Source organism: Centruroides vittatus, unplaced genomic scaffold, assembly GCF_030686945.1.
Source record: "Centruroides vittatus isolate TY-2023 unplaced genomic scaffold, ASM3068694v2 scaffold_861, whole genome shotgun sequence".
In the NCBI taxonomy this organism is placed as follows: Eukaryota; Metazoa; Arthropoda; class Arachnida; order Scorpiones; family Buthidae; genus Centruroides; species Centruroides vittatus.
The window spans coordinates 4316952-4331303 of record NW_027122718.1 but is presented as its reverse complement, the minus strand read 5'-3'; the positions used below and the strand labels follow the sequence as shown (position 1 = coordinate 4331303).

The window sequence follows — 14352 nt, the reverse complement described above, 5'->3', positions numbered from 1 at the left end:
ATTATTAATTATTACATTCAAATTACTGAGATATATTACTGAGATATTTTCAGGATATAAGTGATCACTCACTATCGTGATCGGGAACGTTTTGTCCCTTTAGCTTGTGTAGTACTGGAAGTGGTTGAGGAGGTAGACGTGGTTGTAGTATTAGGTGGAGGCGTATCCGCAGGAGTCCGGCTATTTGGCGTATCTGATTTTTCTCGAACAAGCTGTGATAATTTTTCTGAATCTTTTTGTTTTTCTGGTTTCACACCAGGACTAACTTCAGGTGGAACAGCTGAAAGATTTTAAAATACAGTAATTACATTTTAATATGTAAATATAACATCTTTACATATGTTAGCCAATATGTTTAAGCTTTAACTAACAGTTTTAAAACTAACGAAATAAGTAATTTTTTTTAAATACATAACAATAATTTATTGGAAAATTACTACATTTTTCTATTATTAATGTGAATAATGTAATATAAAATATGAAGACTGTCATTATATGGTAATCAAATAACTTAAAAAAAAAACTTTTTATAAAGAAAACAATTTTATTTTTATCCTATGATTTTTAATAGCTTCCTAACAAAGCAATATTCTTATAAACTATATACTGTATATCAACAAGAGAAGTATAGAGTAAAATGTTATAAAAATTAACAAAAAGATTGTCACTTGTATGGTGTTGGCAAGAGACAGTGCACATTCTTGTATTGTTGTACAAATACAATAAGACTCTTCACTTACCATCTATTTCTACAACTTTCCTTTACTCTATCATTGACATAAAAAGCAAGAGCTAAAAATCTAAATCTACAAATTTCATGAAAATGGCAATTTGAAACCCTATCACAACTATTGTAAAACACAACAACCAAAATGATGGTTGTTTGGAATGCTTGGAAATAGAAGATGATGCTAAAAGAGAGCTCAGATAAAAATGAGAATGAATATAAGTTAAAAAGTCAAGCTACAATTTAAATTAAGACAAAACAGTGGTAGAAGTGTAAATGAAGGTAAAAATAATACAGAAGAAAACAGACAAAAAGAATAAAAGCAGAACTGACAAGTCACATATTGGCATTGTGCGCCACTCAAATGGTAATATGGACTATTTGACTGGAATGTTTGAGATAGACAAAAAGCATCCAAAAAGGTTAAAATCTGTTATTTCTCTTATGTCTGAAGAAAATGCAAGTGTCTCAATTTTGGTGTTTGAATTTAGAGGGATTATTTACTAATTGTAAGTTCAAAATTTCACATTAGTTAAGGTAAAAGGCAACTAATTTCTAACATAAAAATGCTAGTATGCTATTCTATGCCTTTCAGAAGAATTGACAAATGATTTTTCACAACTAAAGTTCGTATTGCTAGAAAGAGTTGTGGTTACTCCATGTAGAATATAGATAAAATTTCACAAAAGTAGAAAAATTGCCTTATAAAACATGATTACAATTTCTGAATAGATTACAAGATCTATTCTTATATTACATTAAAAGTAAAAGATTAACAACTTTCAAAACTTTTTCTTTTTGAAAATTTTTCATCCGATGGCGACAATTATATTTAGTAATTTGAAGACCTAGTCCTTTCCAAAAGAGGAACTACCATTTATTGCTCTTGTGTTCCAAAAATTTCGACGATACAAATATTTTTTTGTTTTTTTAAAAGACTTTTTAACGTTTGGCAACTAGAAGCTTATAAAGAAAGGTCTGTCGCCAGATTGTATCATCGAAATTTTTGGAATACAAGAGCAATAAATGGTGGTTCCTCTTTTGGAAAGAACTAGGTCTTCAAATTACTAAAAAAAACTTTCAAAACATTAATAGATGTCATCATAGCAGATCAATTTGTGCAGAAAATGGATTCAGAGATATATGTCCTGTTTGTCAGAGGGATTGTCCCTCTGACAAACAGGCATTTCAGACATTCATGAACTCTATCTCCTTTATCTAAGAACAGTTTCAGAATGTCTGAAACTGTTCTTAGATAAAGGAGATAGAGTTCAACAACTCTCTAAAAATATCAAATCCACAATTGCCAAATTTAAGGACATGACTGATAATACAATTGAAGGAAGGACACCTGTAGAAGTTTCATTCCATAAACTCAATAACATAGATGGTGGACAAACCCAGCCATTAACATCAGTGAATATGTCTTTGGATGAGCTACAAAAACAATTAACAACCCCATCATCTTTACATACACATTGTGAAAGTGTTTAAGGGTAAGGTATAGCAAAAGGATAGGGTAATGAAGATGTAAACATAAAAATATTAAATGCACCTCTAAAGTAGTAATGGAACTTTCGCTAACCATACACAATTTAATTATTTCTTGTTTAATTTACTGTGTGTTAATATTGGTCTGAAATTATGGGGATGTACAGGTACAGTATATCAATTTTGTCATTGCATTAATCTAATTGTTGTGTACATGTATATAAATATTTCATAGTATGTATTATCTTAGTTGTATTTTGTTGTGCTGTATTTAGATAAACAGTAATAGAACTTTATGCTCAATTATTTATGTAGCAGATTGGAAACAGCCTGTGGAACTACAAAAAATCAGAGTGAACACTTTTATTTTTCTGTAAATCTTACATTTAGTTGTGTTTATCAATGTATCCACCTTTTGCATATTATATGCTCCACACTCTATGTGGCCAAGCCTTTAGACCTGCTCTATCATCTCTTGGGAAACTTCTTGTAATTTCTTCTCGAATGGCACATTTGAATCCATTACATTTTGTTTCTTTATTCTATTTCAAGTAGCCCCATTAGAAATAATCGCAGGGAACAGCATCAGGGCTGTTTTGCAACCATTGTGAGGGCTTGATAAATGCAATTTTACTTTACTGTAGGAATACAATTGTACCTTTGTTGTATGTGAAGGTGCAGAGTCCTAATGAAATACAAAGTTGTTATCTGAAAACAGTCTCTTGACATCTGACTGAAAGAAAGGAAAAACAATCCTGATGTAATATTTTTATGATGCTTTGCCAAAGCTCTATGAAAATAAGCTTTGTTGCTTCCTTTGCTGAAATTCCAGCCCAAACCACAACTCCTTCTTGAAGATGACATATTCAAGTTGATGATGGTGCTTAGGAGTGATTTTAGCCCATTGGTGTAGCAGATATTCCTCTTGCCTTAGGATTTAGTGAGATAAAACCAACTTTAATCAGTTGTGATAAGCTTTTGTCAGCTATTTTTCATCAGCAGGCTGCAGAATGACCAATATCTGCAGTATCCCTTTTGGATGAATGCATTAGAAAGCTCATAGCATGCAGATTTCTTGAGTTTAAAGCCCACTTTCTTCAGATTATAACTGGATACTTGTTGACTAACACAAAACCTTTGTCCCATTTCTGACGGTGTTGGTTGATTCTCCATACTGGTCATAGTCTAATCTCTTTAATGTCACCTTTGGTAGGATATATTTTCAACAACACTGCTTTGCTATGGTCCTTATCTGGATGCTCTCTGCTTACCATTTTTAATGTTTGAAATCTGTCCAATGAAAATACATTATCCTTAAATTCTTCTGAACTTGTCTGATGAACCATCCAGCTTCTAAAAGAGTCCTAATTATCCCAACTGTTTCATCACTTATTTTCTTATTCACTATTTCATCCTACATAACTGTTCTGAGCACATGCACTTGCAAGACTTTCTACAATTCAAATGTCACTCATATTACTCTAAAATGTTACATCACTTTCATTATAACACACACTTATAAGTGTTCACTTTGTTCTTTTTTTGTAGGCATGTACTTTATTTCAGTTAATTTAATTATGAAAATTACAATTTTCAGCAAGTATAAATATATCCGGTGATGTCAAATTCAGTTGCATGATAAAGGATATAGTCACTTATTAAAAACTTACGGAATGTAGTGTGCAACATCTTTAGATTCCCTAGTATAGTTTAACTTTGTAATTCCAAAGGAAAAAAACTTAAAAATTAGAAAAACAGAAATCGGAATTCAAACCTTTATTAATTGCAATGCAACACTTATATTATAACTAAAGTAATAAACAAACAATACTGCCAAATTTCAATCAGACAAAAGATCAATCCATAATGGAACTTGAACCTGCAACTCCTGAGTACAATACAGATGTGTACTAATTACACCACACAGATCTCCATTTGATCTTCACTTCCAGACCAATCAATTCAGAAGATATACAAGAGTGACCTGTATAATTATATATTCTAAATAATATAATAAAATAGTAGTAGTGTTTTATCAATATTTGAAAAACATTGCTATTTCAGTAAATTTTATAACATTCTCAATATTTATTAAATTGAACAGAAGATTTTGTTTTTTTAGGAGGAAAAAAAATCACAGTAACTTAATTTTTATTTAAAAATTTATTTAGTCAAATATGTGCAATTACCTACTCCTAATATTTCATAAGTTTGTTCGTTCAATATGAGTAAAAAATGTTTGCTTTTGACTCAAAAAACGATTGAACATATTTCACTTCAAATTTTTTAACTTTTTAGAACTTAAATTACAGTGATACCTTGGTTTTCATTGATAATCTGTCCAAAAACAATCGGTGAAATCTGAAACTGATGAAAACCAAGACAGTTATTTTAATATGAATCAATGTAAATTCAATTAATTTGTTCTAGACACTCCAAAATACATACCAAAACACATTTTATAGAGAACAGATATAGTGTTTAATACTAAAAAACAATAAGAAATTAATATAAAATGAATATAAAAGACTAATGTAAAGAATAAATGAACATTTGACATGGCATTTAATGTGTCAATCAAAGGGCTGCTGACTCTGGAAACTTTCTTTGGTCCCATGACAGAGCTAAAAGGAAAAGAAAGCAATGGAATTGGCTAGACATGCACAGTAATACACACAATGCCACAGTGAGAAGAGAAACAAGAAACAGCACAATGAGAAAAAATGCCACACAGAGCAGGAAAACGTGTGGGTAACCTTTCGTTTTTGCAAAATTAGCAGCAAGGTCACATGGCACGCCAACAAAATCCAACGCAACCTACAAAAAAAGAGACAAATTTTTCGTGGAAACAATTCATGAAAACTGAAACAGACAACAACAGAAACGAACGAAAACCAAGGTATTACCGTATTTTGTAATATTACAAATAAATAAAAATTGGAAGATATTTAATCTGCCGAATAAGACAGATGATCTAAAATTTCCCAAATAAAATTTTTACTTTTTATTTGAATTATCAAATCATTTTGCAGAGAGTTATTTTTCACCAGGATGAGATGTGTTTGTTACACATCTCATCCTGGTGAAAAATAACTCTCTGCAGGTTGATGGATGTGGGTATTTTTGTTTAAGACATTAACTTGATCTCATTTCTGACAATAGATATCAAAATTTATAATTTCTTTATGTTCTAAACACTCATAATTTTAGAACTTAATAAAAGTTATTCACATTCCATCATTCACAGTTCTTTCTGTAAGTCAGAAATGCATAAATATAGAATTCTTCATGCAGTTAGAACCATAGACCATCCTTGTAAAAACATTTATTTTTCAAATAACATTTTCAAAAAAAAAAAAAAAAAAAAATACTATTTTTTACTATTTGTACTACAACGGTATCATTCCAAAACTTGAGAAATAGCATGCCATATATGTATATTATCTTTAGGCATTTTTTCTTGTTTTTATCGAAACAACCATGTAAGGCTGAGATTCTACTAGTGTAAAAACAGACGTAAAACCCCTGACCATAAAAACTTTTAATCACGTGACCTATTTGCGTTTGTGCTCGGATTGCGATGGAGGTCCAGCTAGCGAAGTTTTCACGGCGACAGTGCTGTATATGCCTGTACGGTTGTATATGTGATATAAAGACAATGATTATATTCTACAAGTTTTTTTTTATACTATAATTACAAATGTAGTAAAAATAATATCTTTACTTTCATATATTAACTTTTATTATTGTATTATTAAGATAATATACAGCACTTATATAAGCTTAGCTTTTTTATTATATACTCCTCTAAATTGAAGGATGGCCAACTGTATCGCGTGTTTTATTCATCCATTATTATAAGCGGGATACCTCTTGTCGTAGATACATGAATACTTTCGGATGTTTTCGATAAATTTTTCCAGATCTATTCTAGAGTAGCCACGAGAGAACATACACAAAAGCTTGTTTTCCGCCATTTTCGCACTGTGTCACAATGACTTAGATTTCACTGACTTTTGATTGGTGGATGGTACCGTTTTATGGCCATATTTGCGTCAAAAGTTGAACACTGCTCAACTCACTTTTACGTTGGTTTTACAACCTGCTTAGGCATAAAATATCATGGTCACATGAGTAAAAGCTTTTACGGTGAGGGTTTTTATGCCCGTTTTTACGCTAGTGGCGTCTCCTCCTTAAATGGGAAACTCAAAATATGCATCTAATGTTATTATGTTATCACATGTAAGCAATGAGGTGTTAAATATAATAACAGCTTTAATTAAATCAAACCATCACTCTATATAGTAATGTCTACTGAAAAATTCAAAAACTTTCTGTTTAACTCAATACTTATCAACTGTAATATTTCCAGAAACTCATACATACACATGTATGTAGATTTGAATAGTTTCAATAAATTTTTATTAAAAAAAATTTTTCTACAAATAGACAACTCCCTCATGAAATAGGTTGTTTAGTGTAACTTAGTCAAAAAACTTTATTATTGTTTAATGTATCTTGTTCAATGTATTGTTTATTGTAACTTGAATTTTAAGTAAAAAAAACCTCTACTTTTGTTTGAATGACGTAACAAAAGTATTAGTGAATTGTAGCTATTTCAAAAATTCGAAAGAAATATCTTTAAAGACAGTTCTTCATTCTTTATTCAAATGTTCTTTTGAGAACCCTGAAGATGGGATAAAACATCTCAAAAACATTTAATCATGTAAGCAATTTTATAAAAATTTCTAAAAAATTTATTCTTGCATTACTACTTGCCTTTATATTAAATTAAATTCTGTGATATTGAAGTGATGAATATAAATATATAATAACTATAAACATTAAAATACAGTAATTATTCATATAATAAATTATATGCACAACACAAAGTTTTCCTCCAGAAGGCAATTGCCAACCATAATACTTGTAATGTAGAATCTTGTAGAGAAGTTTTGAACTGGATACTAACAACTGAATTACATCTTAGGTATAAATTTCCATTAAATTAATATTTCAAAAAACTTGTAGTAATTATGAAGTTTCTGAAATAAAATTATGTAACTGATAATCATTTAAATGTTAACTATTTGAGACAGTGTATAAATTATGATGGAAATCAAAGTGCAAAAGTAAAAATTAGAAACAATGATTTCACAATTCAAACAAAGATTTAAGTTTTAACATTCATTTTTATACATATTAAAATAATTGCATTAACTTTATTTCACAGAATAAATTTAAATACATAAATTATATCACAGTATAAATTTTCAGATACAATTAATAGTAATTCTTACCATAGTGCTGAGAAACTGTTGCTTGGGCTGAATTAGTGGAATGAGAAGACCTATTCCTTTCTGGCAGACTGAGTGGACTTGGCTAAAATTAAATTTTAAAACAACTAATAAGTACATAAAAGTATAAAAATAGTTATTTTAAGTAAAATTTAAAATATATATTTCTTTAAAGTCAAAATGTAAAAATTTGATCAACAGATTATTTTATGAATTAAACAGAACTGAATAATTAATATAAAAAAAAAAATTTCAAATTCTATTCAATTTATATTTTATGACTTTCAAATAACATAAAAATGACTTTCAAAAGTCAAAAAAAAAATAACTTTAAAACCAAATAATACATTTCTTGAAGAATTTAAAAATCTATTTATAAAACATTGTCTCAGAAATGGAAATACAAATATGAAATATCTATATGAATGACTGAAAGTCAAAAATGTTTCAGGAGCATTTGTGATGTGTTCTAAAACAAAATATGTACTGACTGCTCCAGTATAAACATTTATACAAAAAATGCTTCATTCGTATTCTAACATTTGCTTCAGAAATATGGATAATCAATTATCAGCAGGGAAAAGAGAATATTGCATAAAGATGAAGTTCTTAAAAACAAAGCTTAGAAAAGTTTGTCTATATGGAATCAGAAATAAATACAGTCAAACCTGTTTTTATGCGGGGGATAGGGACCGCATTAAAAAAAATCTCACGAAACTTCACGAATGGCTGTAAATAATAGTTTTCGCAACACAATTAAAAAAATAATTTTTTTATGCGGTCAACAGGGACCGCATAAAAAAAGTCTCACATAGAAAATAACTCAAAACCGTACGAAATAGAATTTATTGACAACAGATGTCAGCACTTGACTGCATCGTCTGGTCTATCGTCTGTTTTACATATTTTTGTCCAGGTGGTGTTTTGTTGACTTAAAAAGTAAATTATTTCATTTTTCGCATATTCATGCAATAATATTACTATAATAAGTGCATTTATGCTATAATAAGTTTATTTAGCTATAATAAGTCAACGTAAGACATGACGAATCGCACGAGACTAGTCGCCAACTATACCGCACAAATTAAAAATTCGCATTAAAAAAAATCGCACATAAAAGGAGCGCATAAAACAGGTTTGACTGTATATGAGAGCTTAAAATTGGGATTTGCAAATATAAAATATAATTTGAAAGAATGTGGAAGAAATGGTTTAAACAAGTGAAAAAAGATCATCCAAGATAATTTTCAAATTACTGATATTAAGTCAAGGAAATAAATGGATCAAATCAGATTTACAAATCAGGAATGGATAGAACCTGAGAACACAATATAAGAAGAAAAAAATTAAAGACTTCATTTCACTGAACTGATACACTAATGAAATAATGGATGTGCAATAATAATCATTAAATCTGTATAGAATTTGCCACAGTTTGTATAAAGGTTTGTCTTGTAACTCTCAATTTTATGATCCATTATATGAGAAAATCAAATAATAAAATTCATCATATATGTATAGTAAAAAACTTATTTATATTTACAATTTTAATACAACAGATTTCCAAAAAAATAACATTTTATTTAATTTTTAAATTTATTTATTCTAGCTAAAACCAAATGATATTTTGCATTGTTGTAAGCTCTCAAATTTATAAATTTGTTAAATTCATTTTCCTAATTAACTATACTATTCATGATAATTTTTTGTTTCATTGAGAACCAATGGATCTTGTTACACTTGCAGGTTTGCTCACAAGCAGTTCTATATCACCTAAAGCTATACTACAGTGTAAATGTAGTATATACCTCTTAAATTCATGTAATTTGTAGCATATTGTTGTTTTTATTAAATTATAATGTCAAAAAAAGTCAAATACATACTATTCTATCCAAAGAAAACCAAACCTAAGAATTTAAATATTAAAAAAAAAAATTGATGAATATCAGTGATGGAAAAATATACACACATTAAAAATTTGAATATAGAAGTGACAATCTTATTGCTTTTCTAACATAAAATGTTCATTTTTTTCAAATATGCCTCATGAAAAAACTTTTAGATTTTAAAAAAGTCAAATTACAGCATTCTGATCAGCAGGAAAGAGTTATAAACATATAGAAAAAATCTTAAACCAATTTATTGACATGATTCAGAATTTTGTGACAAAACAATGTCACTATGGTCTAAAAAATATGCAGGACATCTCCACAAGCTGTCAGAGATATGAATGCTCAATCATCAGGATAAAGTTTTGAATTTCCAACTTCTTTTCATATGCCAGATCATCTGCACTAGAATGTAGCTGTGATACCTCAATAGTTATTCATTTCAATTTTTTTACACATAGAAAGCAATTTGTTAAAATATCAATATTTTTGTTTTAATTTACTAGTAATTTATTTTATTATATATACATTGTTTATTCTTACACTGGAATGTAAGGATGGCCAAAAAACATGTTCCTGAAATAATAGCAGATTGTGTCACTGCCAGAAATTATAATTTGGTATGTGGATCTGCCACAAAGCAGAGTCCCATATGAAGTTGGTGTTTGTTAAAAGTTACAACTAGTTACATATAGTTTTATGTCATATAGCCATCAAATCAAATGCAGAAAAAACACATTGTTTACAATGGGTTTGTTTTACAGCATGAGTTGTGTCTATTGCTGTCAAGGCAAAAAAAAAAAAAAAAAAAAAAAAAAAATGCAAAGGATGTGTATTAAAAAATTAAAGTATCAGTTTGTAAAATCAACTGATATACCAGAAACATTTCCAACACGTTGATATACTGGTATTGGTTATATCTCTAGTATTATTGGTTAAAAAAATTTTTTTTACATATAAAGTTTTCCATTGAAGAATTTTAAAGCAATACTTAATATAATTGCATAAATATTATTATTAAATAAATATTAGTATTTATACAATTAAACATAATAGAAGTAATAATTAAAGTTATTAAAGTTAAAAACTAAATAATATGAAATAAATATGTAAACTTATATTCTATAATATACAGTGGAAACATAAATCAAAATTTATAAATAAGATAGGGAAAAACACGATCAACAGGTGTTAATTTAATAGTAAACACAAATATAAAAGTAGAAATTAGAAAGTATTACAAGTATTTTTGATAAATCAATTTATCTTCTTCAGGTAAAAATGGAACATTTTTTTAAAACTTTGTTCAAACTATTAAACAAATTATAGTCTTAGAAAAGCATTTAGAACATTTCAATTTACAATTTATTTTAATCCAATTACAAATTTGTTACAAAATTAAAAAGACTATAGTTTGAAGATTTAAAATAAATATATGCTATTATGAATAGTTAGTTACATGAAAGCATAAAATTATTATTATTATTTAAAATACATTACAAAAGTAAAGTAACATGTAAGAATAAGGAATTATTATTTATATCATCACAAAAATCAGACAAGGATAATATTTAGAGATTAGTGTACTAAAATTTATACTTAAATTTAAGATATATAAGAACATGTTTGTAGAATGAAAAACTATTTTAATCTACAAATATAGAATGCTAATGAGATAATAGTAGTTTGGGAAACAAACTCCTCTTATCTCATTAGATTTCTTGGCAAACTTGAACAAATTAGGTGTCAATAGATAAAAGTGGGTCTGCAGATGTGCAATAAGCTTTTTGTTTTTGGATCCAATGTTTTAAAGATATTAGGTTCCACATTTTCTGAAATTTCCCATCATTTTGTTAATAAGAAATTTTTTGCACTATCAAGATTTTGTAACAATTCAATGTCAGGTTCACTAAATTGTTAACCAGTAGGACTTAGCCAGAAAAAGTTTGGTTATATTGGATTTACCATTTACCACCTTAAATGTGGTATACAAAGAAATTTTGTATTTCATTTTTTGTAGTTAGTGTGAATACATTTCACCTAGTCAAGACTGTGAGTACTTTTTCATATACATTAAATTTCAATTTTTAATTCAAAATTAAGTTTTTCTTTTTGATGACTGGTTGCCTGCTAACAGTGTCATAATACTAGTCTTAACAGACTGGTATTTTTATACTTGAGTGTACTTAAATTAACACCTACAGAAAATATAATTTTTATTCAATATATAAACAATAAATCCACAAACCCAATTTATTAAACTAACCTTATTATAGCCCAATAATATGGCAGATTGTTTGGCATTTATTCAATTTACGATAATTTATTGATAGATAAATAAAATAATCTAATATACATAAAGAAGAAAATTTGTTAGTTTGTTTTTTTATACATTTTGAGTAAATGCAAAGAAACTTTTCAGGAACTAGCCTCTTATCCAGGAGGAAGTCTATGACTATTTTTGATTGAATTAATTTCAACCTCTGCCACATCACGCATCCTTTCTATCTGACCAATAGGATGATGACATTCAAATAGGAAAATTACTTAAAATGGAGTTACCATCAAGTACAAAATATTCTCTTAGAGGATTTCAAAGGTGCTAAGTTTAAATATTTGCTCCATTTTTTGCAAAATTTGATTGGTTAATTGATTACCATTTAACATTTGACTATGAATGACACAGTACAACAGAATTAACATTAGACAAAATTTGAATGTCTTGAATTATCTTCTCATGCAGGCAGAAATCAATGACTATTTTCTGTTGAAAAACATTAATTCTGTCAACCTGACCAACATTTAAGTATAGCATTCCTAGCAAGCACAATTCATGTACTCAGAAATTTTCCACAATGCTTGGCAGCCTGGAAAACCTCTGAGTACATCACAATAACATACATTCGATGTTTTGTTTTCACTTTTGATATATTTTAAAAAAAGATTCATTTACTTTTTCTTCTTCAGAGTAGTTTTTTGTCATTTTTATTCTGTCTAGTTACATTTTCTTTTTTCTCATTATAATTTAACACTTCATAATAAACATGACAATGGTAGGCTAAAATAACCAAACTCTTAATATGATTTTCATCTTAATGTTTGTTCTTACTTTTTGTCCAGGCAATGCCAGGCACATCTGCTAGTTTACTATATTTTTTATGCAGATAACCTGTGGATCTTCAGTTAGAAATTGAATTTGAAATAAGGAGCTGACTATATAATGGATCAAGCTAATTTCATAATCTTGCAACTTCCAATTTATTATGAATTCCTTAAAACAATTTTTCATTTGTATAAAGTCATTATGCATATCTTTAGAAAATGTAAAATATTTCTTCACTGTGGATATATTCATCTATCATTACAAAATTTTTCATCATCATCAAAGGCATTTACAAGTATACAGGTTTCGGATATAAACACCAACTGAAACCCAATGTATAGCAAATAAAACATCCACAACTGCTGTCTATTTGCTATACATCGGGTTTCGATTGGTGTTTATATTTGTATTTCTATGCCTTGAGTGGACGTTTCTGGACAAGGGCACAATTGCATCCCCAGTTGGCACAGTAATAACTGACGATGATTATATCTTAAGCTTTTATATACTGGAAGAGATCAGACCAGAGGTCTGGGTAGCATAACTGGTAACGCATTCACACGGTAAGCAAAAGTTGTGAGTTCGAGTCCTGCTTCAGGCTAATTCTTTTATTCCAGTTTAATCTAAATTACTTAATTAAATATTATAATTATTAATTTTATTATGAGATGGCACCTAATGCTTCCCTCTAATGTCAAATTCATTTGTAATTCAAAATCATTATTTCCTAATTATAGCCAGATTATTTACGGCAGTTGTGGATGTCTATTTACAGGTTTCAGTCCTCTCTTCTTCATCTGTGTGTATCAATCTATGCTTTAATCAATGTTGTTATACATTCTTATATGCTTTCTAAAGATGGAATAAATTCTAATTGATCTCATGTAGAGTTTTAATTTACTCTTTTTCTAAAAGCTTCATAGAAGCTCTTTCTGTATAATTCACTCTGTCCAGAAAACTACAGTTGTTGAATACTTACAGTTGTTGTGTACAGAATTATTGACTTTCCAACTTGTGTCAGTAAACATATATATTATATTATCAACATTAAATCCTGTAAAGTGCATTAGCCTTACTTGTGAAAAACAAAAATGAGAGTTTTAGATTCATAGTAATTATAAAAGAACTACTTATTTATGAGGAAACAAATGTAGAGTATTGTTGGCTTTTGCAAAAACAACATTATACAGAAGAAACTTTCTTTGAAACAAATCATGAGCATGGACAAGGTCTCACTGTCATTAAACTGCCCATTGAGCAATGTACGGATATCTCCATTGAAACAACTAGTTACAATAAAATAAATTTGCCCATCATTTTAGGATGTTATATGGATAACACTAAACTAAAACTGTTAATAATTTTCAAATGGAAGCAATTCCAAAAGACTTGTTTTCTAATGAATGAAATGGAAAATAGTTAGAAGAATGCAAATGTACTGATCATGTGCCTGTGGTGGATTTAAGGAAAAAAAAAAAGTTATTTTTTTGTTAGCTGTTATTTCTGCTAGAATGATAAAAATTCTACAGTGTCTGACATTTCAATAAATAGAATATTTGAAAACAAAGTGCATCAACATTAGAAATATTGGATGATCAATAGCTATCATACATGTATGAAGACTGAGAAGATGAAACAAGTTAGTAGTACAGAAGTTGCTAAGTGGATGCTAGTCATGATGTGACTATAAAGATGGTGGCAGAATTTAGCTATTGCAAGTACAAAATTACTGTTTATTCTGACAAGGAAAATGACAACAAATTGGGTAATGATGAAATGCAAAAGTGATGTAATGTCAAGATACTATGGAACTTTTCCATTCAGATCATCAGGAAGTGGACCTAA

General features: G+C 28.6%; 1 protein-coding gene across 4 annotated transcripts in view; it reads right to left on the bottom strand.

Annotated features, from left to right (window-relative positions):
* da (daughterless) overlaps positions 1–14352 on the bottom strand; it is a 189331-nt gene that overhangs the window by 44842 nt on the left and 130137 nt on the right. For all 4 annotated transcript variants that reach the window (XM_067288401.1, XM_067288398.1, XM_067288399.1 and 1 more), the window contains 2 exons: positions 7519–7600; positions 73–280 (listed from right to left, as the gene is read on the bottom strand). In XM_067288401.1, the coding sequence (XP_067144502.1) occupies positions 73–280; positions 7519–7600 (290 nt within the window). The remainder of the gene's footprint in view (positions 1–72; positions 281–7518; positions 7601–14352) is intronic.